At 38.3% G+C, this 20771-nt stretch overlaps 1 protein-coding gene across 3 annotated transcripts in view; it reads right to left on the bottom strand.

The window, feature by feature from the left end:
* Positions 1-20771, bottom strand: part of KHDRBS2 (KH RNA binding domain containing, signal transduction associated 2) — a 410517-nt gene that overhangs the window by 192717 nt on the left and 197029 nt on the right. For all 3 annotated transcript variants that reach the window (XM_067468040.1, XM_067468036.1, XM_067468041.1), the window contains exon 4: positions 19900-20046. In XM_067468040.1, the coding sequence (XP_067324141.1) occupies positions 19900-20046 (147 nt within the window). The remainder of the gene's footprint in view (positions 1-19899; positions 20047-20771) is intronic.

Raw genomic sequence — 20771 nt, 5'->3', positions numbered from 1 at the left:
TAGAATTTTCTCACATATATGGATATCTTTTTGTCAACACTTTGGCTGCTTAGTGGAATGCAGAAATGACTGAGTGGATGACACATTCCACTCCTCAAGCTCACTGACCACCATCCATAGCCCATTTGTATCCTGAGCTGTGGAAAATCAAGCAAGTTGAGAGAATACTACTTTTAAGTGGAGAAAAACAAAATCACAATTCACCCAATTACACAAAACAATTATTTGTTATCATGTGGATTGTATTGTGATGATGCCAACAAAAGAAGCATATCTTGTCAAGAATGGAAACTTTTTTAATTCCTGCACTCTGTCTTAGTAGGAGATGTTAACAATGAATAAGTGGATGATCATCTAACTTTTCAGTTATTTTATCAGACATATGGGCTATATGTTGTCAGATGATATTTAGCACTCAGCAGGATGGAAGACAAAAATGTAAAAATGGCCACACCACATCAGTAAAGCCCAAATGGAAAACACAGTATGGGTAACATATAAAAAACAATCTGTATCATCATAAGTTTTGATTTATGATGCATTAATGTTTGCTAATTGACAAATGTTTTGATCCAGTTTGAAAAATTAGGATAAAATGAAGCCTTTGGACAAGCTTTTTGGGGAAACATAGAGGAAATATGGCAATAGTTCTTTCTGGCAAAATAAATAGTGTCAGTGTTTTTTACTTAACTGGGATGTTAAGTAAAACTGGGATGTGATTAATTAGGAAATTCATTTAACTGGGACATATGCCAGGGGGAAAAAATTAAACCAAATGAGACTTAACTGGCATGGGGCAGTGAATAATTGGGCTGATAATTCCACTTAATTGAGATGCCTGCAGATAGCTAAGTGATACTTAGATATATATAGTCTCATTCTTAGAACAGTTCTCTCCACTTGCCTAAATAAACAGGTTTCCAATGCAAAACTAGAATCTTGCTTTATATAAACTATTGTTTCTGTTTATTTGAGTTAGCGCAACACAAATTAATCAATTTTGTTAATGGATTTATCACTGGGCACAGCTTTAATATTAGACTCTACTATTTGTTACATCTCTTGATATTCTGCTTAAATTCAGTTTGCAGTAACCCATGGCTTGCATGTCAATACTTTAAAGAGGCTTGAACACTATCATTTTCTATTCAGTGGTTTATTTTATTATTTTATTTGCTTCATTTGTACCCCACCTTTCTCATCCCTGCAGGGGGGCTCAAGGCAGCTTACAACTCCGGCAAGATTCAATGCCAGTTAAAATAGTTATAAAACATATCCCATAAAATAAAAATAGTTTATCTTATTTCATTGTGTACTTGCTCAGAAGTCCCATCTCTACAATGCAAGGTCATCTGCTGATACATCAACAATAACAAAGTAATAATAGGTAGTCCAAACCATGGTTTGAAAAAGCACTGGAAAAACAGAATTTCCGATTTTGGTTTGCTGTCTGATGGTAACAAATTACTTGTCTAATTACATATCATACTAAATATTGGCCAAGCTTTGTTAACTTTGACTGGCATCATGTCAAGGGATGAGGAGATGTGTCCGTTTCATTTTCTCCTGCATTTAATTAAAAAAAAACATGTCCAGTGCTTTCCCTCTGTGAATAAGGTATGTCAATTTTAGCAAATTCTTTCAAAAGAACCTGAAATAAAGTTCTCCTCTACTTGCTATAGAAAAAAGGCCTGTCGGAGGTGGCAACCCTAATTTCACACTGACATGGCTAAAATTAAGGGATTCAAATCAAGACATGTAGAACTTAAATACTGAAACCAAAGGGCTTGGCTGGATGAATATGTCCACAGGAACCAGAACCAAAAGGTTTTGGAAGGCTATGAAACCTGAAAGAACTATTTTTATAGGGCATTGGGTCCTCAATGGAAAACGAAGGGGAAGACAGTGTTCATGGCTGTATGTCAAAAATATTTTTTCTCTCTTCCAGTCATCTTATTAAAAATCTCAAGTTCTGCTATTTGTGAATATTGGTTGATTCCGTTTTTAAAAAAAATCATTTTTTTTCATATTCAGTGACACTGCAATAATGTCAAGGACTCAAATTGCTTTTAGTATTGTGCAGAAGTTTTTCCTTCTAGCAATATGAAAAACCAGGATTCCAGCCATGCATATGATTTTGTAATCCAGAAACACCGCTCTTTGAATCCAGCCTACCTCTTTTTACTCTAGCAAAATTTGGTTGTGAATTTTGGGGAAGCAGTTGCAGGGAACAAATACCAAGGAAGGTGACACACATAAAGATTCTCCTTCTAGTGGCAGCAGTGCTTCTCAAGAACAGTTAAGAGACATGGCTGAGGCTGTTTAATGCATGTAATATGACTTGTTGGTGGATGTCTCTTAAAATACATTGCCTTGATTATAAAGTGGGAACCATTTCACAGAATCCTATTGGCTGTTCAATTAGAGTAGAATCCATTACTGAATGGGGAAACCTTATGCAACACCAATTTCTCAGGACTACTCTAATTGAATTTAGGTTCAGAACTGGCAAAACTAAAATAATACTAACCCAGTTTTAGTACACTATCTTTTCCAGGAAAGTTGCCTGCAACATTTGCTTCCTTTTGCTACATCATCTGATATAGGTCATGTCTTCAATATGATGTGCTGGGATATTCATGTCTACGTTTTAGTTTCCTTCACTTATATCTCATCTTCATCTGCTCCAGCTCCCCATGGAGGGGCATGAGAGAAGCCTCCCACAGGATGGTAAACATTCAAACATAGGCATCCCCTGGGCAACGTCCTTGCAGACGGCCAATTCTCTCACGCCAGAAGCAGATTGTCATTTTTTAAATTGCTCCTGACGCACACAAATATGCATATACACAATCTTGCTATCAAGAAAGTTGATGACAGAAGATGTAATCTATTTCCCTCTTGCATTATATAATGGGTTTTTTTTAATTCTGAAGAATTCTCAGCATGCTTCAAACAATTTACTCCGTTTCACGCTGTCCCCTTCACAACATGTTTGTAGGCACTGTGGCCTTTTGAATCCTTTTTCTTCTTATATGAAACAAAGTGTGACAATATTTGGCATCTCAGCTGTGATGGGACTCAAGTTAAAACTTGATTGTATTAAAAACATGCATGCGAGGCTGTTGTAAAACACTCGAATGGAAAATAGTCTTCTGACGTTTAAATACTTTTAAACTACTGTGAAATAGTTTTTATAGCATTCAACATTTTATTTGTTTGTGTGACAATATTTCTATATTGCCTTTCAGCTAAGCAGGAACCCTGAAGCAATGAACAACAGATAAATGCCCAATTAAAGCAGTCTCAAAAACCAAGTTTAAAACTCTTAAGAAGCATAGTCCATGCCAAATAACACGGTTTTGGTTGTCCATTGGAAACTTGGAAATGACAAAGGCAATATGACTTGACTGATGTATGGTCATGTTCCAGAAGCATTCTCTCCTGATGTTTCACCCACATCTATGGCAGGCATCCACAGAGGTTGTGAGGTTTGTTGGAAAGTAGGCAAGTGAGGCACCCTAGACATTCCACAGATATATAAATTTCACTTGCGTACTTTCCAACACCCCTCACAACCTCTGAGGATGCCTGCCATAGATATGGGTGAAATGTCAGGAGAGAATGCTTCTGGAATATGGCCCATTACAGAGAGAGGTCAACCCTCCTGTTTAAGGAGCTCCACTGGCTGCCGTTTATTTTCCGAGCCCAATTTAAGGTGCAGGTGCTTACCTACAAAGCCCTGAACGGTTTGGGACCACCCTACCTGCATGACCGCATCGCTGTCTACGAACCCACACGCTCACTCCGGTCATCTGGAGAGGCCCTGCTCGTGATCCCGCCCGCATCACAAGCGCGCTTGGTGGGGACGCGAGACAGGGCCTTCTCCGTGGTGGCCCCCCCGCCTCTGGAACGCCCTCCCGAAAGATCTCAGACAAGCCCCTACACTGGCAGTCTTCAGAAAGAATTTGAAAACCTGGCTGTTCCAATGTGCCTTTTTCAGATTAGGAATCTCCCACTACCAAATCCCAGAAGCACTTTAGTACCAAATCACCGCACACTGCACACAGCACTTCGGCCTATTGTGAGCCGCATCGAATCCTTCGGGAGATGCTAGCGGGGTACAAATAAAGTTATAATAATAATAATAATAATAATAATAATAATAATACAGCCCGGAAAACTCACAGCAACCCAGTGATTCCAGCCTTCAGCAATATGACTTGTTGCATTACCTGCATTAGGTAAGTTGGGGAATGCTCTGGAGTTTCAGTGTGTGCGTGAACGGCTAGGTCTAATCTGATTCAGAATTGGACCCACTGTTCACATGAGTCAGCACCAACATCCCACTTTTTCCATGCTTTGAGGTGTGAGAAAAATGGGATGCATTTACTGACATTAGCAAAGGCCTCAAACAATGGACAGGAGTGCTCTGGGGCTTCATGGCCACTGCTATGGTGACAAAAATTTGGTCTAACTGCAATGTCTAACTGGGTTCAGCCCAACTTGACAGCGAGGACCCCACTCCTGTCCTCAATGCTGTTTAGGAGCAGAATCCAGGGCTGGTTCAAATCAGCTATGCTTTGGATTGGCCACATATTTCATTGCTTGTGTAAATTGGCCCACATTTTTAAAAACCAAGGTGCTGCTACTGATAAATTTTTATTTCACCTAACATCTTAAAGTTTTACAGCTAAATGTTTTAAGCCTAGTTTTCATTTCTGGGTGCATCTCTAGACTATAACATTAATGCCGTTTGGCAACACTTTAACTGAGTACTGGTGCCTCATCAAACAACAGTTTCCATTATTCCACAGCACTGAGATGTGACACTTAAAGTGATATCAAACTGCTATAATTCTATAGTGTAGAGCAAGGATCCTCAAACGTTTTAAACAGAGGGCCAGGTCACAGTCCCTCAAACTGTTGGAGGGCCGGATTATAATCTGAAAGAAATAATTAATTCCTATGCACACTGCACATATCTTATTTATAGTGCAAAAAACACTTAAAACAATACAATAATTAAAATAAACATAAACTTATTAGTATTTCAATGCAAAGTGTGGGCCTGCTTTTGAATGATGAGATAGGATTGTTGTTGTTGCTGTGTGCTTTCAAGTCATTTCAGATTTAGGATGACCCTGAGCAAGGGCCGGGTAAATGAACTTGGAGGGTCGCATCCAGTCCCCGGGCCTTAGTTTGAGGACCCCTGGTGTAGAGATACACCCTTAGTCCTAAATTAAATTGACTAAAAAGCAGTATGCACTTGTTTTCATTTATGCTTACTAGTAACTGATGAAGCTGCTTTAGTATGACTAAACATAATACAAATTAATTGGCAAATCATTGTCTGCCTTTATTTTCTAGCCTTTCCGCTTTTTCTGTAATGATGGACAATGCCAGTCATAACCAATGTGATGCCTCAGCTGGTATAAGTCAGACTAGCATAAGATTCCCATTGCAAATTAGAGGAGCTAGTATGGCTTCCCATGTGGCATTGCCTTGTCGCCATGTATTTTTTTATCTAATTTACATAGCCTAAAGGCATTTTCCCCAGGCCTTAAATATTATACTGCCTTCTGTATTTTAAATCAGCTCATCTTTCCATCTAGACAAAATCCTATCTTGCATCCATTTTCTTATTTGCCAGACTAGCACATCTTTATTTCTGGAAAGGAATAAGTAAAAAGGCACAGGAAGCAAAAGCTGCTTCAAAATGCACATCAATTTAACATGATCTGTTCACTTTCTATCTGCTCTTCACCATCAGGTTTAAACTGTAATAGAAAATTATATTTTCTCTTCCACAGTCAGTAAAAATGAGGCCAGGGACATCAGAATTAATAAATGAATTATACAGTGCCATCAATTAGGAATGGAGGAACCAGTCTATTTCTGTTCCTCGACACTTTCACATATGTTCACTCATGTCAATTCCATCACATTTCTGCATACATTTGCACATTTTAAAAAAATCTATGAAAATTTCCTTTAAATATATCATGAAATATGTTTTTGAATATTTCTCCCCTCAAAATAGATATGTTTTCAGACATATTTTCCCCTCGAATATGAATTTCTATATGTATATTTAAAACTTGAGAAGGATTTAGGTAGTTGTGTGTGAGGGAGGAGATTAAACTATGAGTTGTGACATAAGTTTCAAAGTACTGTGAAATTGATTGATGTTGGATGTTTTAGTCATCTTTGCCACCAGTTTCTTGCCACCAGTGATACAAATAGAAAAATAATGCAAAGGTTCCTGGTTGGATAAAGTAAAACCCTAAGATCAAGGTCCTATCTAGTGAAGCATAAATTTCTGCAAATATCCGTAAAACCGACCATGTAGGCAGCCATTGTAGAAAGGTAATTGATGGTATTCAAATACCTTTTTAGCACATTGTATGGTCATCCAGTGGCTGTTGTGCCTTGGTGAAAGTGGGGCAGCCACCCAACAGCCTTTTCAGCCTATGTGCCACTCCCTTTTCCTCCCTGCCAGTCACTGCAATCTTTAGCAGTTCTTTTAGGACAAGGTAGAAATTTATGGTAAGATCTCTTTGAATGGCAGTTTTAGAACAAAAGGGGAGAGAACCTTTTTTTAAAAAAAAAAATCTGTCTTGCACAGGTGCAATATAGGAATAATGGCTGTGTAGGCCTAGGCAATCCAAAAATAACTAATCATAGTATGAACCTCATCACAGCCAGGTGAAACATCCACAATAACATAATCTGTCACTAGCATGTAGCTCCCTCTTGGCAATACTTTCCTCATCATATGGGGAAAGTGTCACCCTTTTGCAGAGGACCCACCTCCAATGTTGTGTGGGATGCCTCCAGCAATGCTTTCAACCCAGTCAGGGATGGAGTCTTCACTGGAAGTCACACGATGTCGTGTGATGACTGGCATGGGGCTCCGTTCAGAAGACAGGGTGAAAATATTCTAGGACACTTTTTTTAGGAGAGTGTGATGAGGTCATAAGAAGTACAGGAGAAATAACATGCAGACTAGGATGCTTATTTTGGACTCACATTCAGATTTCAGGGACCAGGGAGCAAATTTTGAGATGTGTCTGTCCTCCTCTTCATTTTGATTCATGGGCTTCAGAAGGCACCGTGGGAAAAGAGGAGCTGGACTTAAACCATGGGCAGGGAACTGTGGTTGACTTACTTAGCAGAATACTAAGGAAGTGGTCCAGATGGAACACTTGCCTTAGGACCTCATCACAAAGGCCAGGTGAAGCATACCATTTTGCCTGGCTTCGGTGAGAAAAGAGAGGAGCAATGGGGCAAATGTCGCCCCTTGCACAGCTCCCTCCCAGTGATGCTTTACCCATCATATGGGGGAAGTGTTGCCCTTCTGCAGTGAATCCATCTTAGGATGCTTTTTTAGGTGAGTGTGATGAGGTCATTAGATGAGTCCACATTTGTCTTGGACCCTCTGCAGCTGTTGGTTTTATTGCAGGTCATGTTTAAATGGTCAATATAATGGTGGCCCTATTTCAATCCATCATTCCTGTTTCAACACTTTATTTTCTGGTGTAATGGACATTGAACATGAAAAATAAAAAGAATGATTTCCTTGAGATGACAAGTAGAAAAGTGCTACTGGAAATGGGCATAGAGCATAGGATACACCAAGGTGTTTGAAATTAAAATAACAAGAATGAGTTCATCAAGATAACCAGTTAGCCATGTGAAAATGCAGTTAACATTAAACAAACTAGTGTCTGAGAAACAGAACATGATAAGCTAAAGTTTCCATGCAAGTAGAAACTAGCATAACAGGGATTTATACAATTTTATAATCTGCTGTATTGTAACACAATCAAAAAGCTGCAGCAAAACGGTATTTCAGATTTGTAACTGTAGAAAACAATTTTCAAAGGCTTATATTATCCTTGCTATTAACTACGCCTGCCTTCAGCTTGGCTCACAAGCTGTTACCTTATATATTGTTCTCTTAAGCTTTTTGGAATAAAGGCTTTTCCACCAAAGCCAAACACTAGATCACACAGTCAGGAACAAGCACTAATCAAGGTGCCTTCTGTGTCCAAGTCGTTACCGGGCGAGTAATTTAAGAGAAAATAAGTCGGAGTAAAAAATCTTAGCAAACATGGTAAGAAGCATTAAATCAAAACCTGGCATATTTTTTGTTCTTGCAATGACATCTGCAGCTGTGCTGTGCTAGGGTACTTTCCTTCTCAAAAGTGCTTTGTTTTCTCTTGGGCCAAAAATTATCTCTAGACTTTTTCAGTATAAGGATCTCTTGAGATTACCTTTCTTCTGTCTTTAAACAGAGGTGTCTCTAGGCAGAACATTTTGATCTATGATTCATCAGTCCTATGAAAGCAGAGAGAGTACTGTTTCCTCCACGCTTGTCTGTCATGGGTGTCAGCGGGAGATTCATTCCTTTTCTGCAAGTAGTTTTAAAGTATCTACAGAAATAGACCCTGCAGAGGCACAGAAAACCTGTGCTGCTGTGCTTGGAAGAAAGTTGAAGAGGACAGAAAATAATAACAACCTAGAATTTTTGAAATGGAAATGAAACCAAAAAGCCTCTATAGAAAGAGATAATTCATGATAAACAAATATCATGAATGTTCATTTGGAAATGGGTCTCATTGTGTTCAGCAGGGTGCCATTTCTGCCTTCGTTCTTATATTAGGGCATTTAGTATTGTAGACCTAAAACATAAGAACTACCTTGTTGTATCAGTCTCAGAAGCTGCTTTGTTGCCTGGAATTGTTGAATCAGATTAACTGTGATGTGCAACATGTGAAGCTAAATCTATCCTTTTATTTATTCCCAACAAATATTATATAACTCCACTGCAGATATCACTAAAGGGGAAATTTTCACCAAAATATAAACAATGGAATGGATTTCAGACAAATTTTCAGACACCAGTTGTTGGGCAAATTGTCTTCTCCTCACTTTCTGCTCCTGTGACAGCTCTTCTGTTTTCTTGTTTGCTTTCCAATTTTCACATCATTGCTAGTTTTAGTTTAATTTTCGAACTCTATTACCTTTCCTTTCATTGGGAGTGAACTGAGCCTGTGACACCACTATTGCTGCTGCAGATGGCCACAGAGCTCCCTTAGAGCTCCCGGGCATTGTTGGCACCCCGTGCTGAAATCAGCAAAGGTGCCCAGGTGAACAGCAAGGAGGAGATTACCCTTTCCTTTTGCTTGGTTATGCGGGGATCTCAGCACGGTGCACCTGCAACATTTGGTCATGCACAACCATAAAATTGAATAATTTACTGTTGTATCAAACAATCATCTCCTTGTTACCATACATGGTCAAAATTAGAATTCTCAAAGACTGGAAGGGAACCAGTAGAGATGGTGGCCTTCCATGCCAATGGAGAAGCAAATATTTAGGTCTACTATAAAGATATGAAATATTTTGTTCACAATTGGGCATTATCAGCCAAAAACCAGTCATATGTGACCAGAAGTCATTTCTGATGTGCACATCTGAATTTTGTGACCAATTTTCCACATATAAAGCAAGATTGAGAGATAAAGAAATGGTGGTAAACAATAAGATTTCAAGTGGCATTGTGACCCATTTATGACTGATTTGGAGGAATATATTAGAGCTGTTTTAGTACTTGGTGGGGGATAGGGACGAAGCAGTCACTTGCCCCTAATCTGTGGCAGAATACGGGGATACAATTTACATCTCAGTGTGCACCCAAGGCACCCCTTTTGGTGAAGGCCAGGAACAGGAACCTTCAACAGTGAGTTCACTTAATCGAAGTGGGGGAGAACACAAATTACCTTGGAGCTGCCGGGGAATTCTAATCCCTGAACTCTCAACTTGGGGTTTAACTACTTTATGCAGCTTCCCTAAGCAGTTGCCCTGGTTATGACTTATCATGAGTTATGTGGGAAACTCCGGTGTCTTGCCCAAGTCAGCTGAGGAGTGGGTCTGGGATGGCCACTGCCTCGGCTTACACAACAATAAGTTCAAACCCCTACTTTAGCTGCTTGCAGTTCGTGAAGAAAGTTCAAATCGATAACAATTTAATAAAAATTGCCCATATTTATCCCAACATAGTTGTCTGGTCTCATCATTTCATTGATGGGTGGGTAATAAGTATTGGCACCCTGTACTTTGTTTAACACAAAGAAGAATTATAATCTAGCTTGCTCTTGATGCTAAACAAATGGCAGTAAGGAGAAATAAGAGCAGTTGTGGCAATCTGAAAAATATCCCTAGACTATAGAAAAAAAAGTAAAACATTCCTATGTGTGAACTGTACTGCTTTAATATGAGTTTTTAACCACTTTGAGTGCAGAATGAATGTGAAATCCACCACTGAGTACAATAAATAGACTCTATTTTATCTTGCTTTATAAGCAGTCAATATTTCCAGGGAAGAAAGTAGCTATAGATATAGAAGAATAAAATTTAGAAACAAAAGGCCAGCTGTTATGGAGATGTTTTTTTAATTCTCAGAAGCTGAAGGCAATTTCTTTCCCCAAACTGCAACTGGGGCTTTGCTATATCTGTTATAGAGAAAACAGAAGCATTACCATGGGATTCATGTCACAATAAGTATTTTTCATCCATATTCAATTACAATGCCCTTGATCTATCATCTGATGGAAAATCTACAACCTATGATGAGTGGTGCATGAGATAAACCAGGTTTGTTGCTCCCTTGCGGTGAGTTTTCAGGGACATTGGCAAATACTTCACAAAACTGCGTTCAATCATTCATACAGGCTCAGCCTGCCATAAGCTTCTCCTCCAACCAACCACCAATTGCAAAGGTATTTTTAGTTAAACATAATGGGTAAACAATAGGGCAGCTCTAATCATGCTTCTCTTCTTTAAATGAATACTGCAGTGTGTTTGTAAAGGCTTATCAAAGGATTGCCTTCTTTGGCTAAATATGCTTCCGAAAAGGCTTTAATCCACTTAAATCCCAGCATGCCACTTCCCATAATGAGTGTGTAAATATGAAGAACTGGCATCACCGTGGAGCTTCTGTATAACTAATTCCAGTCCAAAGTTTGTTTTGGTTAACTGATAAAAACATTCGATTTTAATGAAACCTGGGTTTGGTTGATTCATTTGGCTGTATTTTAATTGGTTTCTGCTGTTGGGTGTTTTTTTAATTTTAAAAATGACCGTCTCCCAATAATGAGATTGGTCCTAAAATGTGAAATAAAGAGAATTACAAGCATTAGTAGGGTGGCCTAGTGGTGTCTTCCAGCTCTATCAATCTATGAAATCAATAGCCAATTCAAGACCACTATCTGTTGACAAGACTACCTCTAAGCATGTGTAATCCAAAGAATGTATCTTCCTGCTCTCCAAGAAGAAAATCTCTACCCTGTGGGTTTTGAAGACTGGACATTTTGAATAATTCTACACCTTATGCTTTCCAATGCCTGTACATGCAATGGAGAACAATTGTGGCATACACTAGTTAGTGTTCCAGTTTTATACATATGGTCATAAACCTAGAGTCAAACTAGTCATAACATTTCATATATTCTTGCATTTTTAGTAAAGGTTTAAGAAAACGTATTAATAACATCAACCAGGAAGGAGTGTTGCAAGACCATTACTACATTATAAACTAATTGCGGTCGTGAGGTGTAGTTTTTTCCTCTCCCACAGTTGTTCTCAGTATGTTTCCATAAATCTATATGCAGCTATATGCATCTCACTCCCACATGCAACAATTAAAAGGTTTTACTATCCCCTTCCACTCACTGATGAATCCACATGGGGCTTTTGGAAAGGGAACAGCAATTTCCTCACAGGAGTAACATTTTCTGCATATGTTTCCTGTGTGGAAACTGTGATTCCTGGGCAGAAAATTCAGTTTTGTGCACACACAAAAACCATACAGGTCTTCTGTGCGCATAAAAGTTCTGTGTGAAAATTCTTGTAATGGAAAATAACATTTTCATCCAATTTGAGAGGAAACAAAACACCCAGGTTAGTTTCAGTTCAGACCAAATGCTTCAAAGGATAAAGGAATCACTCAAGAATATATGGTCTGAACTAAAATGTTTGAATTATCAGTTTTCCATAATTTAGTGATGGAATTACACACAATCCTTTTTATAAGACTCAGAACATTTCACTACATTAAGGAGTACTTCTGAGAGAAGAGGAGGGACTTGATATAATTGTAAAAATATGAGTTGAACAAGGAGTTAAAAACAAATGAGGTTTTATGGGGCTGAAATATTGTCTCTAACCATTTCCTGCAACATTTTACTTTTGTAGGTTTAAAAAGATGGCAGTGAATAGTGCAAGTAATTCAAAGGTTAATTGCTGCTCAAAGAGTAATACCTCAACTATATATTTCATTCCTTGCATTAGGAAATCTACTGTTGTATTGGTCAGAGTTTAACTCATCAGAGATTTACTGCATGACAAATATTTTAAACTTTGGCCTCTCAGTTGAAAGGTCATTTCTTATTCTCCTGTTCCAAGATACCAATGTCAGCATATGGCTATAAAGCTCAAGTGAATTGACATTTTTGGCCTTTTTGAAATCCTACAATAATCAGGAGACATGCTTTAGTTTCTACCTGACCCTCATAGCACTGTGTCCCCCCCCCTCCTGTCAGTGCAGAATTTCTATATAACTTACTGCATCTTCAGTATGTTAACTGAAATACAGTAAAAATACAGTAGTCTCAGCACATACTATGAATGATTAATATTAAAAGGGAAGAATATTATACCAATCATAGTGCAAAAATAAAATCCAAAGAATATACTCCCTGAATTTAAAGATCATGTGAAGAACACATTTACACTGCTATGCCCAAACAATTGTAAACCAGATTATTTGTAGCCTGAAACAAGAGACATTATCAAGGGATATTAAAAAAAAAAGATGTCTGTAGCCATAAAAGAATGAAAAGCCACACTGGATGACTGATGAAACTCAGAAAATTTTTGTTCATTTTCTTATTGAGGGAAGCAATGAGTAATTTTAGTGGTTTTCTTTGCACTGTGAGATAGTATTTGGAAACTGTAGTTTTTATTGAATATTTAAAGCTTCCTACTTGGGCTGTGCAAAATTTGCCTATTTTTCAGGAAAAATGCATTATGCAGAAAATTGTATTTTTAATGATGTCCATTTTTTGGGGTGGGGATGGGGGTTGGGCAAGGAAAAAATACAGTTAAGCATACCAAACAGAAAGGTTTTTTTTAGTAGGGGAACTGGGGGACTTATTCTATATTAATACATTTTGTGCAGAAAACTATATTCTATAAAAGCTATTAAGTAATACCTCCTGGCCTGCTCTCCCCAATAAATAACTAACCAAAATATCATTTTGTGCTCCATTCACTGGATGAATGAAATTTCTTCACCCTATGCAGCTGGTTCCTGAGGAAATGTGTGTGGATGGTGTATAATCATGGCAATAGTGTCACAATCATGACTAGGAGTTTCTTTGAATATGGAACAGTTAACAGTTACTTATATTTACTGATCCGCAATTGCAGGGCAACACAATTAGGTTTGTAAAGAAAAAATCCAACTCAACAAAGTTACTGATGTAGAAAATTAGCCAGCATTCCTGCACAGGTACAAACATTTTCTACACAGAAAATAATATTTCTGCAAAAAGATGAGTTTTACACAAAATAGTCCCCAAACAGTGACAATTCTTGTTAGTCCAATATCTTGCCCTTAGGATAATGAAATCAATGGAATATGGTTCTGAAAACCAGATAATGAAAAAATTGACAGGAAAAAAAATGGAAATGTGGAGTTGGATGGAAATTTCATACACCCTCTTGGATTGTAAAAAAGATGCGAGTCTGAGAACTGATCATTTATGAAATCTCCGCTTCTCCGCTGTGGCTCCCCGACTCTGAAACTCATTACTTGGAGAGATCAGGAAAACCCCTTCACTAGAAATGTTCCAAAAGAACCTGAAAACTTGGCTCTTCCGCTGTGCCTTTGGTGAGTAGGTGCACAGTATGATACTATTGCTCCGCTTTACACTTTATGCTTTACGCTTTCGCCATTGGAGTGAATGCCCTCCAAATTGGGAAGTTTATCTTCACAACTCTGTGTGTTTTTGTGAGTTCCCTGCAAATAACCTGCTCCTATTTTTATCTCATTAGAGTTTTTAATCGTTTTTATCCTGTAACACCCATTGTTATCGTGATTGTGCTTGTTGAAATGTTATTTATTATTGTGTTTATATATTTTTTCTTTTTTCCTATGTAATTTTGTTGATGTTGTTTTGATGTTATACCTTGGTTTTTATTTTATTGTAATATGTTGTCTGGGCTTGGCTCCATGTAAGCCGCTCCGAGTCCCCACTGGGGAGATGGTGGCGGGGTATAAAAAAGTATTATTATTATTATTATTATTATTATTATTATTATAATCTTAATAGAAGCCAAAATGACAAAACTGAGGCCATTTTACTTTGGAAATATCATGACACATGTCATAAGTAGCTAAAGTCAGTTAAGTACTCACAGTCATGAGTTTGCAGGAACTGAGGAAGGATATTCATAACAGGGTCATTTAGATGTTTCTCACTGATAGGGTTAGCCACAGGGCATTTTAAGTTGAATCCAAATTGACAATACAGTACAAACACAGTAGTCTAAAGGTCCCTGAAATAATTATCATAATGCGTTGCAGAACATAAACATAAAATGCTGCTAAGGACTGAAATGACCACTAGGCAGACAGGATAATAGCTGATTTTCTAATTACAAACTTTGCTTCAGCCTGCACACTGCATAGCTACATAAATAATTCAGGCATCGGCTCTATGGATTCACCCTTATTAAACAATTTTTTGATCTTGTATTATATTTGTTCTATTTTTCTACCTTTTCTAAGCCTTGTTGGTTGCTTGTTGAAACAAGATGCATATTCATGTATAACCAAGATACATTTCCATATTTATGGTAACTAGTTTTGCTAACTATCTCCTCCTCATACTAAGTACAGTGAAAAATTAAGAAAATACATTGCATATGCACTGGTAGGCTTCTTGGAGGAGAGTCACTCCAAACACAGATGCTTTTGTATGGGTACTTGACTCTTAGGGTGCATCCAGACAGCCCCTTTACTGAAGTAACTCCCGCAATAAATTAATTGGTTTGTAGCTAATTAAGTCAATAGTGGATTTATTCCACGCCTTCTTAGTCCAGAAAATTGTGGGAATGCCCACTCTTCCCTCAAATCCCTCAACCCCCCTTGAAAAGTAAAGAAAACTTTCTCGGCCTCCAGTACAGTGTTGCAACAGCTCTCCTGGCACATAGAAATGACGCACCAGGAGATTGGGGGGGGGGGGAGCAGCGATTTTCCTCCCCCCTCCCCTCCCGCTCTCCTGGCACATCATTTCTGCATGCTGGGAGAGGTGCTGAAAGACTGTTTTCTTTACCTTTCAAAGGGGTTTGGGGACTTTGGGGGAGGGTCCCCAGATATTCTGCCAGGCTAGTCCCAGCAGACCATCTGTACACCCACCTCAGAAAGTGTGCACTTTCTGGGGTGGGCATAGACAGGCCCCCAGGAACATCTGCATTTTTAAAACATGAATGATCCTGGGATAAAGGGCTGGCTGGAACCGTCTTTAGAAGCCACAAGCATCCAATTTGTGCATAAATCAGACACAATGTCATACAATAATTGCTGGATGCCCTGAGACACATCTGTGTGATCATGTAGGATAACTGTACAAATGTGTGGTATACTCTGGTGCAATTCTGTACATGATTACTTTGGAGCACATCTAAATGTTTCACTTAAGCCAAACTGATCCTAAAGGAAGTATTATGGATCAGTCCTGGGGAGTCCAAAAGGCCAGTCTCCAAAGCACTTCAATCACCTATAGCAGGAGTTCTCAAACCTTTTCAGTGGTAGTGCCCTTTCTAAGGCAAAAGTTTCTTGTGCAGCCCCAAGAAGTGTGTGTCTGTCTGTCTGTCTGTCTATCTATCTATCTATCTATCTATTTATCTATCTCTATATATCAGGCATGGGCAAACATCTGTGGCGGTTTTATGAGTAGATATCAAGCTTAAAACCTTCCACATCTCAGATACTCAGACTATTTTATGAGCAATGAGTACAAAGAAAGACATGTGTTCCCAACTGGTACTAGAGCTGTGGACCTGCAGTCACAGTTCCTATGGAATTTGCTTTGGAGTGAGCATTTTATTCTTTCATTCCCTATTCCACAGGATTAGAGTTGTCTAAAATAGAATTAAGTTGTGTTTATTCCATTGACAAGCTAGTATTAGTAGACTGATATATGTCGTTTCATGTATGGTTAACACAAACGTAAGTGCATTGCACTTCAATGGGACTTGTTCCTAGTTAAAAATGCTTAAAGCAGGGATGTGAATAATTCAGTCCTCCGGATACTGCAGCTCCCAACCATTTTATCCTGGCTAGGTATGCAGTTCATCAAAATCTGTAGAGCTGCATGATTCCCATCCCCAGCTTAATGAATTAATCAAGACCACCTCATTTTACAGAGGACTCAGGATCTGAAGCTGGGTTTCTTCCATCCAAACTATAGTCAGAACAAAATGTACTTTTCAGATATGAGGCAGCTTGATGTTATCTTCCCCTTCGGCTCTGTAAATATCAAGTCATAGAAAACAAGGGACAAGACATATTTTAATCTTCTCTATTCCAAAGTGACAGTGAATGAAGTAGAGAGTGGAGAAACTCAGATTGTGATGACATTATCACTTCTCAAATTTCTATATAACAGGAGTAATGATGGAAAAGAAAGGATAGAAAGTCAGATTATTAGGTTTTGTTATCAGGCAGCCATGCACCACCAATATGATGTAGCTTCAGCAGCAAAGCACACAGTATATGAAAGGTTAATAGAAGGCAAACGACTTGCTACCACAATAAATAAAGCTTTTATAAGCAACAAAACCTCATAAAACAAATTAAAGAGATATTGTAAAAAGGGAAATAAAGGCCAAATTCTCCAGTGCAATCCTGTGCAAAGCGAACCCCTTGGCTTATAATTTTAACAAGCCAGTTAATAACAGTTTTGTTAACTGTAGTATAAATCTGAAATGAAGCAGGGAGGGATAAAGCTAGCAAACAAGTCATAAAATATAGTTGTTACTTGTTCTGTGTGATTACTGTAGTAGTAAACCAAATCCTAAACCTCACAGCAATTTGTGAGGACTTTAAAAAAGAGGAGATTTTGGCAGCTGAATTGTAAAGAACATCACACACTCATATGAAGTGATACATAAAACCCTGAATGTTTAAGTCAAGCTCTTAAAGAAAAGGTAGATATCAGCAAATATGGAAAACACAAGAATGGCTATCAGATTGGAAAAAATCGACATATCCCCATACCAAAAAAGGAAACGCTAAAGAATGCTCAAACTTTCATACAGTGGAGCTTATTTCAGGTAATATTCAAGATCCTGCAAGGAAGACTCCAGCAATACACGGAGCGAGAGTTGCCAGATGTACAAGCTGGGTTTAGAAAAGGCAGAGGAACGAGAGACCAAATTGCCATTATCCGCTGGATAATGGAGAAAGCTAGGGAAGTTCAGAAAAAAAAAACATCTATTTCTGTTTTATTGACTATTCTAAAGCCTTTGACTGTGTGAATCATAATAAATTGTGGAAAGTTCTTGGTGGTATGGGGTTACCAAGCCACTTTGTCTGACTCCTGAGGAATCTGTATAATAACCAAATAGCAAAAGTAATAACTGACCATGGAACAACAGACTGGTTCAAGATAGGGAAAGGAGTATGGCAAGGCTTTATACTCCCACATAACCTATTCAATTTGTATGCAGAATACATCATGCGACCTGCGGGGTTTGACGAATCCAAGGCTGGGGTTAAAATTGCTGGAAGAAACATTAACAATCTTAGATATGCAGATGATACCACTTTGATGTCTGAAAGTGAGGTGGAGCTAAGAAGCCTTCTAACCAAGGTGAAAGAAGAAAGTGCAAAAGCTGAGTTGCAGTTAAACATAAAAAAACCAAGATTAGGCAACCAGATTGATTGAGAACTGGCAAATAGAGGGAGCAAACATGGAGGCCGCGACAGACTTTGTATTTCCAGGCGCAAAGATTACTGCAGATGCAGACTGTAACCAGGAAATCAGAAGATGTTTACTTCTTGGGAGGAGAGCAATGACCAATCTCGATAAAATAGTGAGGAGTAGAGACATCACACTGGCAATGAAGATTTGAATAGTTAAAGCAATGATATTCCCTGTAGCAAGCTATGGATGTGAGAGCTGGACCCTAAGGAAAGCTGAGCGAAGAAAGATAGACACTTTTGAACTGTGGTGCTGGAGGAAAATTCTGAGAGTGCCTTGGACCGCAAGAAGATCAAACCAGTCCATACTCCAGGAAATAAAGCCCAACTGCTCACTGGAGGGACAGATATTACAGGCAAAGATGAAGTACTTTGGCCACATAATGAGAGGACAGGAAAGATTGGAGAAGAGACTGATGCTGGGGAAAATGGAAGGAAAAAGGAAAAGGAGCCGACCAAGAGCAAGATGGACTGGCTTGACTTTGAGGGAGCTGGAGGTGGCCATGGCCAACAGGGAGCTCTGATGTGGTTTGGTCCATGACGTCATGAAGAGTCAGAAGCAACTGAACAAATAAATAACAACAAAGATATCACGTTAGTTTCAGGTCCAATAAACCACAGCTACCAGCTAACATTATTATTACTAGACCATTTGGAAGAAAAAAATCCTTCTAGATCAGCATTGTAACTTACAATCTATGTGTGTATCAATGAGGGGCTGACCCAAGATATTTTGCTGTCGATGTGATGGACACTCTCTGTATTCTGGTTGACCTGAATGGCAGGTGAATATTACTAATGGTTCAATATTGGCAGTAAAATGCTATTTAAATGACATTGGGTTAGCTTAGAGGACACAGAATAGGCTGTGTAGTATGCACATCACTGCCTTTCAACATCTGATTGCTGCTCTCAACCTGGTCTTGAATACAAGCTCCAGTTAAAGTGAACCATAATGTTGTACTTGAGCATCATGAAAGTTCCCCAAGTAAACTTACACATATGAGTGTTAAAGTGCCACATTATACCATTCCATCCAGTATGGCTGCTACAGGAAATGTGGATTACATGTTGTAGAAGGATTAGGAATGTAAACAACTATGGCTTTTTTGAATTTGTAAAATAGTGTAAAATAGTATGTAGAGCAGGTGGGAACTGTGGGCTCAAAGATCTTGGAGTGTAGTTCCCATAAGAGTAAAGAGTTGATTAAAACTACTGGGACAGCCCACTCTTACCAACTCATCATGCCTCCAGTTGCCAGCAGTGGCACTCCACTTCGCTGTGGGGCATGGAGAATCCAGTGCTCCACGCCTCACAATGCCCAGATCCAGGGGAAGGCAATCAGAGGGGGGGGGGGGGAAGCTGTGTGCTTTTTCCCAGCAGATCAAGTCTATGGTACTCGTCATTTGTTTTCCTTGATACTACTGAAAACATTGGGAGATCATCCAGATTCATTTTAAAGTTCTGATAGATTGCTTTCACATTTTAACTAAGTTGTGTATTATTACTAGTTCCAAATCTTTTCTCCTAGACATTATCTTTACCATGCTTAGTGAGACCAACTTTAATCTATCTGAAATAACAGTCTCTTACCAATCTATTGGGAAGTTGATACTTCTGAAACACAAGAGGTAATACTAGAATTATATTTGGATCTCTTCACAGTCCATGAAAACAATAGTAAGTACAGAGAAATCAAAGATATAGAAATGTGTAATAATATTCAACTTATGGCATTGGCAATACTGGCAAGGAAGTTATAATGACTTTTTAAAGTACTGCTCATAATGAAATAGAACTTTTAAGCAAGTACATTTATAACAGCACTAAAATCAACTTACTGGAACGAGGAATTTTTTAATTTCTTCTAAGGCGTGACTCATTCGTGAATAAGCTTCCCCGGGTGGGGCAAACACTTCAATTAATACGTGTAGTTCATCACTCAAGTGAGCATATTTTGCTTCCCCACTCTTCCTTAGTTCTTCTTCCTGTGGAATAGGGTATATTTAGAAATAGAAATCCACTTTGCATTGATTGGACATTTATGGAGAACATGAGAAAAGGGCATAATCTGGGCACACTTTCAACAAAATGAGGTCCTTTGAGTAGAAAATATGGTATAAATAACTTGAAGATCTGAAAATCGCTTTGGAGTGTCTGAGTGACAAAAAAATAGGATAATTAATACCTACTACAGATTTTAATCAGCAAAGAGAAAAATGCTAAATACTTCCTAAGAATGTGTTGAAATTTCATGATGTGGTAAGCAACTCTCATTTTAAAAAAGAAGGATATATTCAGATTTTTTTTTTTCAAGAGTGTGGAAAACTTACTTGAAAAAGTTAACTCACCAGCTGAAAAATTCTAGAAGTTGTAGCCCTCCATACCCTCAAAAACTAACTTGTTTCTGCTTTGGTTTTTCTATATTATAAGATGTTTTGGGTGGGATGAGCTTGCTTAGGTGGGCAATAATAGAATTCTGCACTCACAGAATTAGTCCAACCCAAGGAAACAACACACATTCAAAGCATTGAGCTTCTAATTCTACTGGTTAATTTGCAATCAAGTGTTCCAATTAGACATTTCATTCTGTTTCTATGTGGCTGAGACATTCTATTATTGCATATTACATTTATAGACAATTTTGCAATGAAGATCAACATTTTGCAAATTATACAATATTCCGCATATAATAGTTGCTTCATAAATAATT

This window comes from Anolis sagrei, chromosome 1 (genome assembly GCF_037176765.1).
Source record: "Anolis sagrei isolate rAnoSag1 chromosome 1, rAnoSag1.mat, whole genome shotgun sequence".
Lineage (NCBI taxonomy): Eukaryota > Metazoa > Chordata > Lepidosauria > Squamata > Dactyloidae > Anolis > Anolis sagrei.
Note: the sequence above shows the minus strand (reverse complement) of the source record. Positions and strands in the feature narration are given on the sequence as shown.